The sequence below is a fragment of the Panthera uncia genome, assembly GCF_023721935.1.
Source record: "Panthera uncia isolate 11264 chromosome B3 unlocalized genomic scaffold, Puncia_PCG_1.0 HiC_scaffold_1, whole genome shotgun sequence".
In the NCBI taxonomy this organism is placed as follows: Eukaryota; Metazoa; Chordata; class Mammalia; order Carnivora; family Felidae; genus Panthera; species Panthera uncia.
Genome location: NW_026057582.1, coordinates 135,907,173 through 135,919,573, shown reverse-complemented (window position 1 = coordinate 135,919,573; position 12,401 = coordinate 135,907,173). Strand labels below are relative to the sequence as shown.

Sequence of the window (12,401 nt, the reverse complement as noted above, 5' to 3'; positions counted from 1 at the left end):
TGTCTAACAGGCATCTCCAACTCAGTGTTTGCAAGGGGAAGCTCTTGATCTGAACCCCACCCCCAGATATGACCCTTGCACAGCCTTCCTGGTCTTAACAAATAACGCTGCTCGCCTTGTTGCTGGCGTCTTCCTGCCTCCTCTCCCAGACCCAATCCAATAGGAGGTCCTGGTGGCCCCCTCCCCCTCCCTTCCCCTCCTCCCAGTCCACCTGCTTCGTTATCTCTAATCCCCTTCCTCAATACAGAGACCTCCTAAGTGGTCTGCCACCTTCCAGCAGTCTTGGTCTTTTACTTAAAAAAAAAAAAAAAAAAAAGATAATTAGATTATGTCACTTCCCGACTTAAAGCCATCCACTGCCTTCTCATTGGTTTTTAAAATAAAATCCAAGGTCTTCACTACGGCCAGCAAAGGTGGGTGTGGCTCTTTCCTCTTCTCCCTTACCCCCAACCACTCTCCCCTGCGTTCTTCCCCACTGGCCTCCTCCCTGCCTTTGCTCTTCTTGGCGTCCACTGCCCGGAACAGCCCAAGCCTGGCACTGGTTCCTTCTCACTCTGGGCTCAGCTCGCTGTTACCCTCTCAGAGAGCACCTCTCTAAGCTCCTGCGTAAAGGAGCCGTCTCCCTCTTCCACGTCGGTAATGCCATCACCTTGTCCCCTTCCTTCTTTTCATGGCAAACAGCAGCTCTCTTGCTTACTCCCTTATAACTTGAACAAAAATGTCAGGGGTTCCTTCTGTCTCGTCCACCCCTCATTCCTCACTGTAGCCTGTTTTTGGTTCTCCCCAAGTATCTGTTACAGAAATCACCTAAATAGGGGTGTGCGTGTGTAAGCATATGTGTGCATATGCTTATGTGAATGAGCGAGAATGTGCGTTTGCATTTGCTACCTGTGTGTTTAATGGATGCCAGTCCACACATGCTTGTGTGCGTGCGGGTCGATATTTACCTACGTGGCATCCTTACAGCCGTCCGTGCTCATCGGTACGTGAGTATGTTGTTCCTGGGGTCCACTTCAGTTCTAGCAGTGTTTGCTGCCTTTAAGGGCTGCTACCACATCAGAAGCTGTTTGTCGAGCCTGGGAAAGTGATAACCGCGGGCGTGTTTCTTCTGTTATTTGGAACACTAATGGCTACTCCTTTCCCCTGTACATCCTAATGAGAGCAATTAAATAGCCATTAGGAGGAGAACAGAAGTGTGAACAAAAGGCTGATGTCTTGATCATTGATGGACCTCTTTGCTGGGGGAGAGACTGGGTAGAAGGAATTGTAGGTGACCTGCAGAGGTTTTTTCCACTATCGTGAATGTTAAGAATGCTTGTTGGTAAAAGGGTATATAGTTTCACTGATGCGAGATGAGCAAGTCAGTCCTAGATAGGCTATGGTACAGCATAGTCCATTAGTGATACTATATTGTATACCTAAAAAACTTGTTAAGAGGATGTATCTTATATTAATGCTTATTGCAAAAAAAATAAATAAAGGAGAGAGAGAGTAGGATACTTTTAGAGTTGCTGGTTAAGTTTATGGCATCGTTTATGGTCACAGTTTCAGGGGTATATACTTATCTTGAAGTATACAATGTATACATTAAATATGCACAGTTGTTTTTATATCCGTGACACTTCAGTAACAGAAATGAAAAAGAATGCTAGTTGGCTTGTGTACCCTGAGAGGTCTCTGTCCTCCTGGAGGAGGGTGGCTTCCAGAAGGTTCCCTGAACACTTATTGTAGTGTGAGGATGTGGGGAAATGACCACGATTTTTTTTTTTTTGTTTTAACATTTGTAAAATCTCTCCCTTTCTTCGAAATCTTCTGCAAACCTAATCTGTGGCCTTGACTACTGGCAGGCATATATTGTTAGCAGAATGGAGCCAAGGAGAATAGCAACACAGCCAGGCTCCCGTGAAATAACCAAGCTTACTACCACGAGCATTACTTACGCAGATCTGTCCCTTAACTTCCCCTTTATTTGTCATTCTTGCAGAAACCTGTCGAGTAACCGGCTTACCACACTCTCATGGCAGCTCTTCCAGACGCTGAGTCTTCGGGAATTGTAAGTTTGGTCTTGAAGACCATGCAAGTAGTAGGCTGGGTGGGGAAACGTGTTGGGCAGTGGAGCCACCTGAGGTCGGGTGTGCGCTTGAAGGGGCTTCTCGGCTTGGGTGACACGGAGTATACCATGTTCAGTGAGAGTGAGCCACCCTGTCGTTTGATTTCTGAGGCTCTTTTTGGCACAGTACATTTCAGAAGAAGACAGGAATCTTACCTCTGAGCAGGGCACAGTTTTGTTATCTGTAGGTAACTGGTAATAATAGCATTGATATTTATAATACTAAAGTGTATTTATGAATTTATAATAAATCACATTGGTAATACATGGTTTTGTAGATTATTAGGTGTGCTTTCATTTATGTGACTTTAGATTTATCATCATGAGCATCATGGGAGATGAGTGTTACTATATCTCCAATAAAAAATGCATTTTTTCATTTTAAAGTGAGGGTTCTGAGCCCCCAAAAGGCATGTGAGACACAGCCAAGATTGCATTATTAGGGATTGGCCAACCCAGGACTTGAACCCAGGCCTCTGACTTCAGACCACACGTCCTGTCCATCACTCATAATCTTTTGTCAGCCTGTTTGTCTTGAGTATGGGCATCTTGATGGTGGGAATGGTGGGAGGCAAGTCCATGTATTTATTTAATCTGCCTGTGGACTTCTTGGCCTTGGTGCCTTCCAAGGCTCATGGATTCAGCCCTATCCCCTCCAGCCATTTTGTACAAACCCATGTTGGATGGATGAGTGAAAATTCCTGACCACTGCTGGAAAAAATAACTTCTGTGGATGTGTGAGTCATCAGGGCCACCTCTGTGCATGAAGGACAGCATATTATGTCGGGGGAACAAATCAAGGAATAAATTGGAAAGGAATTAAGGCGTGGATGAAATTAGGGAGTCAGGGTTCCAGAGACACTGCTCACGTGTTCCCTTTTACTTAGTGACTCAAATCCAAATCACTGAATAGAGATTGCTTAGCATCTTTACTAAGAGGCAGTGGCCTTGGGTCTCTGCCCATGATGTTGGCCTTTCAACCTGTCCTCTCCCCACCTGGGAACACCTGAGTTCATGGTTGAGTCATGATCTTAGCTTTTCCAACCAAGTTGGTCAGGAGGGGAATATTTATATCCAGTGACCCAGTAAGCCCATTACCCCAGGAGGGCCTTGTATATCCTACTTATCCTTATGGACCTGAGTGCCTGTGCTTCTTCCAAGGCCATTTCGGGTCAGGGAATACAGAGGTGATCTCTTCGACAGTATTGTAGACTTTAGAGAACACTGCTAGGATAGTACTGCCTTTCTTAGGATTTTGCCCCTTCCTCTGGGCTGCTCGTCTGGCCTGGGCATAGTAGACATAGCAGTCAACAATTCTCAGGTCATGTAGGGCTGAGATCTTGATGTACACCAATTAAAAACTACCTGAGCTTGGAAAAAGGTAAATATATATTTATTTGTTTATATAACACTGAAAAATTAGACGATGTCACAGACAGCTAAATGCCAGACCATTAGACTTGATGCATTGTATTCATTTCCATCTCTGTAGGTGGAAAAAACCTTAGTGGTAAATGAACATGACTGCTAAGGTCACTGCCAACAGCGATTTCTGAGATCTAACTCTGTGCCAGGCACTGGGCCAAGCAATCTCTCGAATTATGTACGTTGTTTAATTCTTGTAATAATTTATCAGGTAGGAATTAGTACTGTCACTTCACATTTGGGGACACTGAGGTACTCAGCAAGGTTAAGTATCATGTTTTGGGTTACCCATTAACCAACTGGTAGTGTATGGACTGAAGGTCTTGACCACTATGCTTAGTTGTCTCCCAGGCTCTTAAAATCTCTTTCTAATTCAAGGATAGGTTCTGTGATAATTTTCAAAAAGTGCGTGATTGCAGTTCTTTCTGACGTTGCCCTAGTACTGATCAGGGACTCTGTCATAAGGAGCTAACTGGGGGTCTCTTTCTTGGGAGTCTCGTGTCTGGTTCTCCTGGAATGCCTGCCCCTTCCTCTGTAGGAGGCGAGGGACAGTATCTCTCTGGGGGACATCTGGGGTCTGCAGTTGGCTGAATTATTGAGAAAACGTTCAGTGCTCCTTCTAAAAAATCATTGGATGCGAAATCAATGGTGACCTGTTTCGTGGAGTTTTAGAAACAGTTGTTCCGTGGATATATATTTAAAGAAAATGTCAGATTTATCCCAGAGGATCATGGGATTCTGCATTCATCTTTGCCCGGGATCAATACACCGGTGAGCTAGATGTGACTTATGGAGGAATGAAGACGTTTCCTCCGGTGTGAGTCAGTGTGTGAGAGCCACCATATCCAAGAGTATTTTATTTCTGTCATATTGTTAAATAAGAAAAAAATTACATTGGAAAATAAAGAAGCCCCCCTCCAAGGAGCAATCACCCTGGTAGGGGTCTATTTTTGAGGAAGAATTGAATGTTGAGAGTGGAAAATTTATCTTTTGGATGGAGGGGCCTCATGTTGGCTCTTAGCTGTGGCTATGATTAAAATCCAAACAATCTCAGTTCCTGGCAAATGGAAGAGGGGGTAATATTTTCTTGTCCGACTTCCTGATTAGTCCACATGGCGCCATCTGCCACGAGCCTTCTAGACTGCCAGGGTCTGCCCAGTGGAGCCTGTGGACTGGGGTGTGGGGATGGGTTGGGTATTTCCAGGAAGAAAGAATCTTGGCCCTGGAGGAGAGAGGCCAAGGGGAGACGGCTCTCCGTGCCGTGGCAGCCAGAAGATCACAAAGCCAGAAGTGTGTGGCTTTGAGCCACCTTCTGTGGGAAGAGAAAGGGTAAACTAGGGCGTGCAGTGATTTCTCAGCACATTTCATTCTGCCATTGAGCATGTCTGCCTACCCCAACCAGACCCTCTCCCATTAGAAGATCCTTGATAGGAGAAAGCATGCTGTTGGGATTCTTCATTGGAAAGACTGAGTGTCTTTGACCTTTTCAGTAGTAGAGGAGGAGACGAAAATGCTATATATTGCGCACCTGTTATGAACAAAGTCCTGTCTCATCCTTGGAGCAACCCCGCATGGGAGGTATCATTATAACCAGTTTTGCAAATGAGGGGTTGAGGCCCGGCCAAGTTAAACAACTGGTCCAAGATCACAGAGCTCAAGAGTGGTCATGGGAATTGGGATTATGGGAATTAGCATTACCACCATCCAGTGCTGTTTTCAAAGACCAGTGCTCTTTCCTTAAACAACTCAGCAACGCCACCTCCCCCCACCCCTTCCTACCCCCATACTTACCTGTCTCCTTCTGGAAATCACTCTCAAGATGGTGGCTTCCCTGGTGATATCACCAGGGAAAAAAACCCCAGACAAGCTAGCATCTCAGAGCCCTTGTCATGTGCTGGAGGCTTCCTTTACTCATTTCTCACTTACTCTTGTCAGATGAAGACCATACCCATGAAGGGTATGGTCTTGGCCTGGCCCATTGCCCCTGACAAGTCCAGACTGTGTTTCTCTTATTGGGAGAACTGGAAACATCTCTCAGGACTCCCTTTGGAGTCCTCAGCCCTGTTTCAATGGCACGAGTTTGCAGACATTTGAGTTGATGGTGCACAGTTGCTCTGAGAAGTTTCTGGCTATATCAAGATGGTGTTTTCTTTCCTTACAGAGAAGACTGGAACTGTCTGTCCAGAAATCAGAGCAAGAATCAAAAGAGATTGTCTTAGAGATAAAAGAATGAACTAGAAAGAAAAGAAGCTCGGATTCTGAATCCCATGACACAATTTAGGCAAAGGCAAGAGGCACCAGAGGATATAAACCCACAGCACGGAAACCTTCCAGAAATACCCTAAGGACCATTAGTGTATCTTGAACAGGCTTCTCTTAATACCCTGCATGCACAGAGCAGTCATGATTAAAACAGATTGCAGTATTTCATTTTCTTAAAGCAAAATGATATTACCTCTGGTATAATTTGCAGATTTAATTGACTTGGTAAAATATTAACTCAGTGTGGGGGTGGGTTTGGGCTGATCCTGGCACTTTTCTCCCAGACTAGGGCATGATCACTTTCCATAACTCTCAGAGCAGTCCCTGAATGATCGTGTGAATAGTAGAGTTACTGTAATAGTAATTTCTAGCCTCTTTCTAGCCTCTTTTGGTTCACAAAGCACATTAACGTGTGTTATCACGAATCCTCATCACTTTGTGAAGAAGGAGGGTCGAGCGCAATTACCCCCGTTTTACAGACGTTGAAGCAGAGTCTTGGAAAAGCAAGTTACTTGCCATATTCGTTTCCTAGGGTTGCCTTAAACCACCACAAATTTGGAGGCTTAAAACAATAAAAAGTGACTCTTTACTCTTCTGGGGGTCAGAAGGCCAAAGCTAAGGCTTCACAGGTCCCCTCTCCCTTCAGGGGCTCTCAGGAGGAATCCTTGCTCATCTTTTCTGTCTTCTCGTGGCTCTGTGGCTCCTGGTGTTCTGTGGTTTGTGTCAGTGTCACTCTAGTCTGTGACTCCCATCTTCATGTGGCTGCGCTCCCTGTCTCTCTGTCTGTGGTCTCTCCTCTTCTAAGGACACCCAAGTCATTGGATATAGGGGCCCACCCTAAATCCAGAATGATCCTGTCTCGTGACCATGTCATGATCCTTAACTTGATCATATCCTCAAAGACTCCATTTCCAAATAAGGTCACATTCGCGGGTCTTGGGGGTTAGGACTTGAACAGATCTTTGCGGGGGGGGCAGGGGTTGGGAGAGACACAGTTCAGTGCACTGTCTTTGCCCAAGGTGACAGCCGGCTCAACCCAGATCTTTTGTGTACTTCTGCCATTGTGTTACCTCTAGGAGGCCAGCAATGATCACTTGGCCCTCTGGACGTGCTTCCCTCAATGACAGCAGGTCTGTGTCCCTTCTACATTTTCTCCTGCTGGCCCCAGATTGCCACTGGCAGCGCTGTGGCGGGGAGAAGAAAGCCAGAGTGATGACTGGAGGGAGGGGAATCAGTGTTTTCTAAACACCCTGTTGTGGCCTTGGTTGTGCAGCAGGGTGTCTGTGTGTGCGTGCTTGGATGGGGCTGAGTTAATCGGTGGGAATCCCCTAGGGCCCTGCAATTAGGCCCCAGGCCATCTTGGGGCCAGGGCTGGGTGTTGGTAAGCTTTGCCCTGGAGCAGCTGTTGCTGTATTATTCATGGGGCCATCTGCGTTGTTGATGGGGCAGGGAAAGCCTTACTTCAGGATCCTTGAGACAGCCCCTGAAGCCCGGGCTGAGGGCCCCTCATCGAGAGACCTGAAGCGCTGGGACAGCTGACAGCATCATGTAGATTGAGGGCTGCCTTTCTATGCTTGTGGCCCATCTCCCCGAGTCAGGGTGCGAAGACTATGGTCCGTTCGCTCCGAGGATGCCCAGGGCACCCGTGTTGAGAGACTCGGCATGCTTTCTGTTGTGTGTGTGCGTCTTGCCCTCTAGGAGGAAAGTCCTGAGGGATAGGGGAAAACTTGAGGTTTATTTTGCAGTTTCCAGGAGACTCTGGAATGGAGGGTGGGCCAGGTCTCATGGCACATCCTTTCGATTGGACCACGTTCTAGAGGAAAGGGATGGAAGGAAACAAAAAACCAGTGTGCTTATCCGTGGCAATGTCAGCCCACTTAATTCTCCCACCAGCCTCGGGACACTTTGGTGCTGTCAGCCCTTTGGCGGGGGGGGGGGGGGGGGGGGGGCGGCACTGAGAAGTCAGGGTACTCAGCAGAGCAGGGCTGGGGTGAGGCAGGACTGAATGAAGCACGTGGGGCTCGAAGCAACCCAGCCCAGCCCCTTGCTTGCTAATCTTTTCCACCCAGGTGGATAATTTGTATTTTTACAACTACTTCATAATGAATGACCACATCTTGTCAAGTGAGCATCTGGGAAAAACCAGGCTGACCTGGTTCAGTTTGCATATATGCAAGCATCTGGACCCTGGCTACCATTCCAGGCCCGTCCACACCTCCCCTGCGACATGAATACAAACGCTGCTCCGCGTCCTTAGGCCTTCTTGCCCTCCACGTGCTGGGCAGCCATTCTGACCTTCTGCTTTTCCCAAGGAAGCCATCATGCACCTGTTGCCCCTGCTTGCTCCTTGCCGTGAGGGTTAAACGGGGGTGATGCACGTGGAGTGTTGAGCGTGGTGGCGGGTACGTGCTAAGTGTGACGCAAATGTTTCTCCATTTTTCTTTCTCAGCTCTCGTTTTCTCTTGCCCACTTGTCTTCTTTCCTCTCAATCCGTTGTCTCGGCCATGGTGGCCTCTAGCCTTAATGCCAAGGCAGACAACCACCAAGGTCTGGACCTCACCCTTCACTTTGCTCCTCTAGGACCTCATCCCGATTCCTAGTACATTGAACCTCTTTCTTTCCACTGGTTCCTTCTCTTCTGTTTTCAACTAAAGACCTTCTCTTTGATTTCCTGTCTCCTGGAGTTTCAGACCTTGGTGTCAACCTCCACTCATTCCCTGTGCCTCCAGCGGGGCCCCAAATACCACCTTGTCTTCCTTTAAGGTGCCTGTTTAATCCCATCCGCCCCTCCCCCGCTCTCACCAGTCTACTCTGGCCCTTATTGACCAGGCAGCAGCTCTCAAATGGGGGTCCGGGGTTCCCGCGGGGGTCCTTAAGACTCTCTCAGGGAGACCATGAGGTGGAATCTGACATGTCCTTTGCCCTCTTCACTTCCATTCTCCTGTGGGGGTGCCGTGGACTTTTCTAGAGGCCACGTGCCGTGTGATAACATCATTGCCCTGATGACCAAGGGAGTTTGTGCTAATGGCAGTGTCTTGTTTTAAAATTTTCTGTTTGCATTCCAAAATGGGAAATAGTGAAAGGTATAATCTACACATGCAAAAGCTCTTTGAGGCTCTCAGTAATTCTTTTTAGAAGTTTATTCATTTATTTTATTTTATTTTTTTATTTTTATTTATTTATTTTTTTTTTAATTTTTTTTAAAAAAAAATTTTTTTTCAACGTTTTTTATTTATTTTTGGGACAGAGAGAGACAGAGCATGAATGGGGGAGGGGCAGAGAGAGAGGGAGACACAGAATCGGAAACAGGCTCCAGGCTCCGAGCCATCAGTCCAGAGCCTGACGCGGGGCTCGAACTCACGGACCGCGAGATCGTGACCTGGCTGAAGTCGGACGCTTAACCGACTGCGCCACCCAGGCGCCCCTATTCATTTATTTTTGAGAGCGAGAGAGTGAGCATGGGAGTGGCAGAGAGAGAGGGAGAGAGAGAGAATCCCAAGGAGGCACCTTGCTGCCAGCTCAGAGCCCGGTGCGGGGCTCTGACTCGCAAACGGTGAGATCATGACCTGAGCCAAAACCAAGGCTCGGATGCTCAATCGACTGAGCCCCCTCGGTAATTTTTAAGAGTAAAAAGGAGTTCTGAGACCAAGAAGGTTGAGAACGTTGGCATCGAGCCTGGTGGCCTCCACAGGTCCATGTGTGAATGAGGAGAAGAAGCCCCGTCTGGGTGCACAGAGCCTCACGCCAGGTGCTGGGTCTCATCAAGGTGTGCAGACTGGATTTAATCTCCCATTCATCCCTTTATCCTTTTGCTTGGGTGCTTTGAGAAGTGCACGGACTCCCTGACTACACGGTGACCCCGTGTTTGGAAAACACCCCAACCAGTGTGCCACCCCAGCTCTCCTCTTCCCCAGTTTATCCTGCACAGACTGGCTTTGTTCCCATCACTTCCAGCTCTAAGGGTCTCACTGGTTCCCACTGCCCCTGGATGAATTCCACACTTCTCGATGTTCAGTGTGGCAGTGAGAGTCCTGCACCATCTGGCCTCCACTCCCCCTTGCAGCTTTATTTCCCAGTGCTGCTCGACATGAACTCTGTGCCCTGGCACAACCTTTCTTTCCTGTGTTCCCATCTCAGCCTCCAGCATCGCCTTGAACTCTTCCCCGGGTCTCTGCCCAGGAGCCACGAAGTCAGGGGTGGTGCTGGCTCCTCTGTGTCTCCTGTCACGCCCAGAAGCACCTCGTAGTTGATAGGTGGGGTGGAGAGTGCACGGGGGCTTGGAGTCAGCGGGCTGAGGTATGGAGCCTTGCTTTGTCGCACACCAGCAGAGGGACTTCGAGCATGTGACTCACCCCTCCAAACGTAAGAGGAGCTCCCTCGTCTGTAGGGGGACAGTGCCGGCCGTCTCCTAGGGTGGCTGTGGGAAGCAGATACTTAGTGAAGGTTAGGTCCCTTCTTTTTTTCTGAAAGAGAGCAGCGTACTTTCAGACCAAAGGGAAATCATGCAAAGGTGTTGCCACGTTCTACCTGTGGTGTCCCACTGGCTGGGAAACACGGATTCCTCCCCCGGGGCCTCACTTCTTCCTGAAAGCTGATCAATTTGGATGCATGCTTAATTACTTCGGTATTCTGCCACTTGTCCAAAATATCCTGGTTACCCAAGAGCCCTTCTGTCTGGGCACCAGCGGATTTATCTTCTTACTGGTCCAGAAAGAGAATCACATCCCTCTTACCGATCCAGGCATTCAGATTTATCAGATGCCCTTTACTTGAAGAGTCTTATATCAGTGAAAGCCATTCATTGTCCCCCTAATGAGATAACTCCATTTAGAGGGGCGGGGACTTGCTCTAAGTCACATGGAAAGTCAGTGGAGAAGGAAGGCCTTGAACTTGACTCTTTCCCCGTCAGACGCTCTTCTTTACTAAGCTGAGTGCCACTGGAGAACAGAGACTGTCTTCTTCACCTCTGTATCAACAGCACTCAGCCCACAGCCAAGCATGGAACAGGTGCTTAGTAAGGATTTTGTTGAATTTATGAAAGAATAAAGCTGGTCCCAGGATGGGCTTTGAGCATATCTTAGAAATAGCTAACTACTTACTCCCCAGGGAGAGTAACCCTTTCCTTCCTCCTTCCTTCCTTCCCTCCCTCCCCTTCCCTTCTTTTGTTCATTCAATGGGTATTTATTTGCCAAGCTCAGTTATAGGTACTGGTGATACAGCAATGAACCAAATAGGCAATGTCTCTGACTTCCATGGAGGTTAATTTTTGTTTGGTGAGACAGATGATAAACAAGCAAATAATTTTTCAAAGTGATGCTGGGCAGTGACAAATCCTCAAAAGAAGAGAATAGTTGGGGGTGGGGAGGACTGGACAGTGTGAGGGCAGGGGTTAGCAGTAGCTTACCTGTAGAAGTGATCAGAGGAGGCCATATGATTCTTTAATGAAGTGAGAGAGCCAATCTAGCAGATACGTTATGGGTTAGAACTCTGCAGGTAGAAGGGACAACATGTGCAAAGGCCCCGAGGCAAGAGCAGGCTGGTCATGCCAGTGACCTTGTCAGACAGCAAGGTCAGTGTGACTGAAGAAGAGGAAAGGAGCGTGAGGTAGGAGATGGGATCAGAGAGGTGATGGAGAGCAGTGCGTACCCCGTGGACCTTTGACTTTGACTTTCAATGAGATGGGAAGCCGCTGGAGGCGTTTTGAGAACAGGAGCATCCCAAGCTGACATATTTAAAAGGGTCTCGTTGCCAAGGTAGGTTAAGTGGAGTGGATTTCTGTTTTTCAGACGAGTTTATTAGTTTAAAAACTAGATAAATTCATGGACTTGTAAGTATTTTTTAATTTTTCTCGAGAGCTGGCTAAACCCCTCCTCTGCTTCGTCCCTGAAGAGCAGGTGGGGGCCTCCCTCGCAGCCCCGGGGAGGGAGCTGGGCCATCTTCGGTTCAGGAGGTCCCTTCCCCTGTCGTCTTGCCCACAGGAGATTGGAGCAGAACTTCTTCAACTGCAGCTGTGACATCCGCTGGATGCAGCTGTGGCAGGAGCAGGGGGAGGCCAAGCTCAGCAGCCAGCACCTCTACTGCATCAACGCGGACGGCTCCCAGCTGCCCCTCTTCCGCATGAACATCAGCCAGTGTGGTGAGTGAGCCGCCTGGCACCGTGCTCCGGGGAGGCATCCCTCACACCCCAGACACGGCCCTGCGCAGTGGCCTGGAGAGCCAGGGCCTTTCCCCCACCGGCCTTGAACTCTGCACGGGGTGCAGGTCTAGCTTACCGTTTACCTCCTTGGTGATTCCTGTTCCTTCGTGAGCCAGGCGTGAGAAGGCTGGTTTCAGGAATGAAGACAGGGGTTAAGGGTGTCCCTTGTCAGTGGACCACAGTTGACCCGCTTGTCAACCAGACCCGGAGGAGTATGTCTCAAAGCATCGTTTCTGGACCTTTCTGTATCAGGAGAATCTCAGGTACTTCAGAAAAGCAGGTTCCCGGGCTCCACAGACTTACTAGATCCCAGAATGTCTCAGGATGGGTCTCGGGAATCTGAATTCCTAGCAAACTCCTTGTGGGAGTCCGAAGCAGACTAAAGCTTGACAAGCAGTGCCCAAAGTG

The 12,401-nt window shown here is 48.4% G+C and overlaps 1 protein-coding gene across 1 annotated transcript in view; it reads left to right on the top strand.

The window, feature by feature from the left end:
* NTRK3 (neurotrophic receptor tyrosine kinase 3) overlaps nucleotides 1-12,401 on the top strand; it is a 281,699-nt gene that overhangs the window by 110,399 nt on the left and 158,899 nt on the right. Inside the window, exons 4-5 of the mRNA XM_049614067.1 lie at nucleotides 1,985-2,053; nucleotides 11,776-11,933. Of these exons, the coding sequence (XP_049470024.1) occupies nucleotides 1,985-2,053; nucleotides 11,776-11,933 (227 nt within the window). The remainder of the gene's footprint in view (nucleotides 1-1,984; nucleotides 2,054-11,775; nucleotides 11,934-12,401) is intronic.